General features: G+C 41.5%; 1 protein-coding gene across 2 annotated transcripts in view; it reads right to left on the bottom strand.

Moving 5' to 3' along the window:
• Positions 1-475: 475 nt before the first annotated feature.
• Positions 476-6,773, bottom strand: part of Hmt4-20 (Histone methyltransferase 4-20) — a 6,900-nt gene continuing 602 nt past the window's right edge. Inside the window, exons 1-9 of one of the 2 annotated variants that reach the window (XM_018510226.1) lie at positions 6,028-6,269; positions 5,616-5,849; positions 4,968-5,133; positions 4,673-4,843; positions 4,421-4,549; positions 4,167-4,356; positions 3,669-4,077; positions 1,639-3,390; positions 476-1,493 (exon numbers count right to left, since the gene is read on the bottom strand). In XM_018510226.1, coding sequence (XP_018365728.1) covers positions 1,082-1,493; positions 1,639-3,390; positions 3,669-4,077; positions 4,167-4,356; positions 4,421-4,549; positions 4,673-4,843; positions 4,968-5,133; positions 5,616-5,830 — 3,444 coding nt within the window. In that variant the 5' untranslated portion in view covers positions 5,831-5,849; positions 6,028-6,269 and the 3' untranslated portion in view covers positions 476-1,081. Of the gene's footprint in view, positions 1,494-1,638; positions 3,391-3,668; positions 4,078-4,166; positions 4,357-4,420; positions 4,550-4,672; positions 4,844-4,967; positions 5,134-5,615; positions 5,850-6,027; positions 6,270-6,773 lie in introns of those variants that run through there. The other variant, XM_018510225.1, reaches the window with a different exon arrangement.

Raw genomic sequence — 6,773 nt, 5'->3', positions numbered from 1 at the left:
TATATATATATATTTCATACAATATATGTATAAGCAATATTTACAAGGTTCTCCACATGATATTTTTGACCTCTCGTTCGAGAATAGCGATTATAAGTGCTAACTAATATTTAGCTAAATTTTTTTTTAATCAGTTAGATAATCATTATTATACATAGTATAAGTATAGAGATCCTCCTCCTTCGTCCTTTTTCTCAGTTTCGGAGTACCATGGAAAACAGCAATAATAAATTTCTTTACGAAACGGTTTCACCGAGATGTAACTTGTACAATTTAATTTGGCTACTTGGTAGTTTAATTTGGTTTATTTCATAAAGTACGAGATCGATACTGTTGCATATATTTGTCAAGATATAGTTTATTAAGAAACTATTACCTGTGGAAAAAGAAATGCAAAAAGAAAAAGGAGAAAGATTTTTTTCAGAAATCATCTATGGAAATTCGATTCGATATTTTTTATTAAAGACGGCAAAAATTTCGAAAAATAATATACTCGGCCTGGCTCCAATTGAATCACTAAGTGGAATTATTTGTTTAGTACGCTAGAGCACTTTAATAATCTCTGGATAAGTATTCACGTTTGGAACTGCTTGGATAAGTATATTCACATATTGTGGTTCTGATTTATACGCGGTATTTAACTTTACATGGGAGAAACGTGTACGTGCGCGATTTAAAACTTCTTCCACCTACGCGTTTTCTCGCTTACGACATCTCGATAGGCCCTCAGAGATTCGTTGTTGTTATAAGAATAAGACATATACCGCTAAAAGATTTAAATAACTACAAGAGAGAAAGAGATAGAAAGATAGAGATGAAAGATAAAATGAAAAAGATAGAGGAAGGAAAAGTAGTGATACTAGTTCTACCACTAAATCAAGTTCAATTGTGAAAAGTATCTTCAAGTTCGATATGAACTCGCTGTCACATGTCGTAGGACGAGGAGGCTTGGATAATCTTTCGTTTTTAATTATGTTTAAAAAGATAGTCTATATCATAATAAAATCGATATTACACGTCATGATGATGGAAGGGCAGGGGGCGCAAGTCGAGAGAGCGAAGGCAGGTGGAATTATAGCTGTTAAGAATGCGTTAAATCGATAGTGCGAGTCTCGTTGCCGAGAATCAAGCGTAATCTTTTCATGGGCGGCGGTGGCGGATCCAAGTTCAATACACGCGACTTCTTATGCCGTCTCTCGCGATCCCTGCTCTTGTGCTTCTTTCGGCGTTTGCGCCTCTCCAATCCCTCGACACGCAACACTTCATATTCCGGCTCGTAGCTGTCCTCGCTCAAACCGCTGGTGCCAGACTCGACGATATCGTCCAGCACGGGTGATCGCTTCATGCGCAGCGTCAGCTTCAATCGTCCGCTGGTCCTTTCTGGCGTGACAGGACAAACTCGACAATTGCTCGGATTGCTTGTTCGCCATTGACATTCGGACGGGGTCGTGCTTGATTTTCGTGTACTACTATTGTTCTCATAGGATGTCAATCTAAAAAAAAAAAGATCCCTCCAATTTATCAACTCGACTTAGAAAAGAAAATTTGATAAAGTACAGCATCTCTTAAAATTATGGATTTAATTAATGTTTTAAATGGTAGAAATAATTTTATACAATATATTCGTTGCATATTTACCGCTCCAAGCTCCTTTCAACATCACAGTTTTCTCTAGACTGAACACCACTATTGGATTCCACGCCATGTTCGCTCTGAGCCACGGTCGGAGGCCACGGTTCTTCTGGAATCAGTACCGGTGGCTCAGCTTTATTGTACTCGTCATTACATTGCATCTCCTGCACAGGTGACACCGCTATCGAGGAAGAGGACGCATGACGAGATTCGTGCTTGCCTCGTCTTATTATAGACAGTATACCAATGTCTTCCAGGTTGCTTTCCTTTTCACTAAATTCATAGATATCGCCTTGGATACCTGAATCGTCGTCAGCCTCTCCTATCTCGGCCGTCGCCGATCTCTGCCGATCCCTTCTCTGACTTTTGGTAGATTTGTTCTTGCTCTTCCCCTTACTGTGACTCTTCGAATCGTCCTGAACACCCTCTGTCAATACTCCGAACTTGGATTTGGCGTTCGAAAGTCTCTTCTGCAATTTACGAGACGACTTCGAGAGCCTGGATGTCGATTTTTTTACCAATGCGGAATTGCGATTGTCTTCTAAATTCATATGGCTCGTCAGATCACTATTATAGTTCGTAATCTGTACGTTACTAAAAATCATCGCATTATTTCCTTCTATAATATTTATTCTGGAGTTCATCTCCGTTGCACATAACATTGCCACTTCGGATCTGACGCCAGGCTCAACACTTGCGACGTACGTATCACTTTTTGTCACAACGTCCTGCTTTCCCTCCTGATTCAAAACTGTATTATTATAACATTTTAAAATATTTTCGGTATCAGCTTCCGCTTCTATGACTCCGTCGGAGTTCAATCCACAAAACTCAACACTGTCTGAGCGACTCGTCGCCGACGTGTCGACGGCGATCGGACTCTCGCAACTTTCACTCTCCTCTTCTTTCTCCACATCATGCACTACAATTACTTTCGTAGAATTCAAATCGCAGCATTCGTCATCTGACCGAGAGTTCGTCTCGTGCAAGATGTCGTTCTCTCGAAAGTTGGCCTGCAACATTTTCTTTTCTTCAATCAGTGGCGATGGCGATTCATCGTCTTCAAACTCGTAAGATGACTCCTCGTTGGGCGTCTTACGATCATCTTGCTCATCCGTCGAGGAAAGTTGTTTGCTATGAGACTTGGAACGTTTGTTAATGCAATTCGCTTGTTCAATCGTGTTACAAGGGGCGTTTTCGCTTTCCTTATGCCGCATAGGCGATAAAGAATGATAATCCCTTGAGCGATAGTTCGTATCTTCGGGATTAGATTCTGCAGTACGTAAGCGTTGTTGTACATGGGCTTGAGACGTGGAACTTAATCGGATTGAATCACAGGCATTTGTACTATAATGTCCCTTTTTGTAACTGGAAGAATTAACATTATCTAATGTCTCAGGATCGACTTCCGCGGTGAGATCCGGTATTCCCCGATCGTCTTCCATCGAATCGCCATCACCAGCGTCTTCTATCTCCATCAGTCGCAGCGGACAAGCATCTTCGTTTGATTCCTCCGTCACGATACGCTGTCGTGTTTGTTCCATGTGGAAACCGCGATCCATCTCCGACGCGTTCGGCAAATGATGCTTTTGCAATCGTGAATATAAATTTTCCTTGTGAACCGGTTCTCTATCAGAATCCTCCTTTCGATGACCGATATCTGCCACTTCCATGTCTTTCACAGCGGGATTGTTGAGACAGAGCAATGCAGGCTTCATGTTGATTTTTCCTTTCTTTGATTCCGTTCTCTTGTGAAGTCTACCCAATCAAAATTAAAGATTATAATTTAAAATTAAAATAAAACACATTTAACCTTACTGTTTAAATTTATTATACAATCATATCGTTTGAATAAATATAATTAAAAATAAAAACATTTTTAAAGAGATCTTACATTACAGACGAAGTCATCAAATAAATATCAGAGGAAAAGTTTTTAAATAATATATTAGTAAAAAAAGATAAATTACATTTTGAATAAAATAGATCCGAACAGATCAACAGGATTAATCGCACAAAAGAGCCTAATAAAATACCTGGACGCTCTAAGCGATTGAGTATTCTTGATGATATTTCCATCACTGGTATTGCCATCAAACTTGCACATTTGTTTGTTACGGAGACTCCTCGTGACGGAAGTTGCAATCGCGGAGGGATGCGCTCGAGTCTGCAGCATATTTTCACCGTTGTTGATCGCTGGCTGTTGCTGATTGATATCCGAGAAACGACAGCCTTGTGCGATCAATAGCTCAGCGTCGTACTTGGTAAGCCCTTTGCGTCGCAGCTCCTTCATGCTGAGAGATTGTGGTGCAACTGCCGCATTTCCAACCAGGACCGCGTTTCGCTCGGTGAGAGCAGTATCGGCTTGCTGTTTATTCCTGTTCAATGGCTGCTGTCGATGTTTAGTTCGGTTGATTCGATTATCCGTTTCTCTCAAACGATAGCCTAAAAATAGAAAATAGGAAAAAATAGAAATGACAAAACTGACCGACTCAAAGACGGACTTTGTCCTATAAATGTTACGTGCAACATACCAGACGACATCTCCTCGCCCGGCTTCTGGCTCGCAAAAGTGCCAGTCCCTCGCCTTTCGCAGGTCTCGCACTCGCAGTAACAATTGCCATCACCAAAGAAATCCTCTCCATAGAAACATGTGATTTCCTCGCCCACCTCGATATCGCGCAATACCTTGACACATGCCGTGTCTCTTCCCGTTGCCACAAACTGTGAAAATAATTTTTCCGAGTTTACATAATAATTTTTACGCAACCACGTTCAAATTTCTTACCTTGCAATTCGCTCTACAGTCATGATTTATATATGCGGCCGGTCCCAACCATAACTGAGCACAATTCTTTCGACAACTAAACATCACAGAGAAGTCATTTTTCCCAGGATGCAGCAACGCAGCTTCTTCCTAAAAGCATAGAAAAATGACGATATATATTATTAAATAAAAATAAACAAAAAATGCAGAAATAATGAGAAAACTTTTTAAATTAAATTTTTCTTTTTTATACACTCTTTGCAAAGCTCAAACCTTTTCACTTAGCTCCGCTATGCAACCGACGAGGCAAGAGATTTTGTCGTGCTTCATCCATTTCTTTGTGGCGCATATCTTAGCACCTTTTTGTCCTTCTAGGCTATATCTATAGCACGGCTCTATGGCAAAGCCAGAATCCTTATCAAAAACTCGCAAGTATCGCTTGATCTGTAAAAAAAAGAATTATTACACACACACAATATATTTCTTATATCATAAAAGCAATGCAAATTTCTTGCTAAAATAAAACAATTTGATTATAAAACAGCGTTGCTATACATGTGTAACTTACGTGATTCTCCAGATTGATTTGCTGCTGTTTAGACTTTGTGTGGGGAAGTCGTGCGCCCCAGTCTCCACCCATCAATTTCTTGTATGCCTTCTCATAGTTTTGAGTTTGAATAAATTCACAGATGATTTTACGCAGTTCCTCCTTGTTCGCCTTCAATGGTCTGTACCTGTCGGATAGATTGGAACTTTAGTAAATAATTTTTATAAATAACTTGCAAGTTGAAAATGTTTTCTAACAAGAGATGAGACATTAATGACATAATGTAACAGTGAATTGTTTCATCTTTGTTTAACATTGACAGACAATAAGGGTATAATAATTCACAAGGATATAATGATTCACTGTGTTACACTATTGACCGGTATTCATAGTCAGATCTTATATTCAAGACCGTCTTAAATACGGTCTTAAGAAGTCACGAACCAATCAGAGGGCTGCATTAGTGTCTTAAGACATTACTTAAGACAGTCTTGAAATAAGAATCGACTATGAATACCGGCCAGAGAGCTGCATTAGCGTCTTAAGACATTACTTAAGACGATCTTGAAATAAGAATTGACTATGAATCGACTATGAATACCGGCCTATGTTATCTACAGCTCTTTCTGAAAAGTATCTTGATTTATCGATTTAGTCAAACAGTGATACCTGATATTCATCTTATGGGTGGTAAATCCTAGATAGGGATCCAGCACGAGGGACGTAGCCAAGTCGTCATTGTCGGAGAGCTCTTTGGGTGTCATTCCACATCCTCCACCACTGTTGGGTTGCATCTTTGCACCCACTGTGCCACCTAACCTTCGCTCCTGCTTTCTTACTGCAGTTGCTGAGGTTTGAATCGACAAGCAATAATCCACCACCATTCTGCGACGCTGACTTTCACTGGAAAAGAGATAATAAAATGAAATGGAAGGAAAAAAGAACGCGCATCTACGAGAAGATTTTTCCTTTCCCTGATCTAGTTGTGTTGTAAGTTAATAAGATTTCCCAAGCAGGTTTAGGTTAATGTACATTAATGTACGTTCAATGCATTTTTTTTACGTATTGGAGGTTAATGTACCCCAGATGAAATTCTATTGGGACATCAGGCTTGGTGATGCACGTTGCGTCGGTATCGTTCCGCGCGGTCTCCTGGAGCGACCGAATCGACCAATTGAGAAAACACCATTACAATTCAACCTATGAATGACTCTCTCAAGTCCACAAGCGTAAAATACGAACAATCCGAAACGCTATGCCACACGGATGCATAGCATTGTCTAGTTCTGATCGACGGTTTTAAAAAGAGACCTAGCGACATTTCTCAAATCGCTCAGACGCTCAGCGCTTCTTTTAAAGTAACCTACTCAGCTGTTATTCAGGTATCCAAAACACCGCTCGGCACGAGCAACCCTGTCGTCCTCGCTCCCTCCCTCTACCGTCCTCCGCCCTTTAAACGCACACGCCCGACTCCCTTTTCGTGACGCTATCGCGTCCACATCATTCGCCTCGACGAGAACGTTTTCGCACACCGGATCTGAACCTGACCCTGAACCTGAACCTAAATTCCGAGCCCTCCGAGGACGAACCTGACGAACCAAGCCCACCGTAACAAGCCGCCCGAGCACGCCCGAGGAAGGCGGAGGCAATCGCACGCGGGACATTCACCGCCTCTGTCGCGAATGGGTTCTTCAAGCACACCGTGTCTCCCGAACCGAACGTTTCCCCGTAGGATGGTAAGACGCCGACGTCGCAGGGACAGCGTCGTCCCGCAATCGGAGCGGAGCATCAGGGTTGTCCCCCTCTCCCCCTCCCCCCCCCCCCCCC

This window comes from Trachymyrmex cornetzi, unplaced genomic scaffold (genome assembly GCF_001594075.2).
Source record: "Trachymyrmex cornetzi isolate Tcor2-1 unplaced genomic scaffold, Tcor1.1 scaffold326, whole genome shotgun sequence".
Lineage (NCBI taxonomy): Eukaryota > Metazoa > Arthropoda > Insecta > Hymenoptera > Formicidae > Trachymyrmex > Trachymyrmex cornetzi.
The sequence above is the reverse complement of the archived record's forward strand: the minus strand, read 5'-3'. Positions and strand labels throughout refer to the sequence as shown.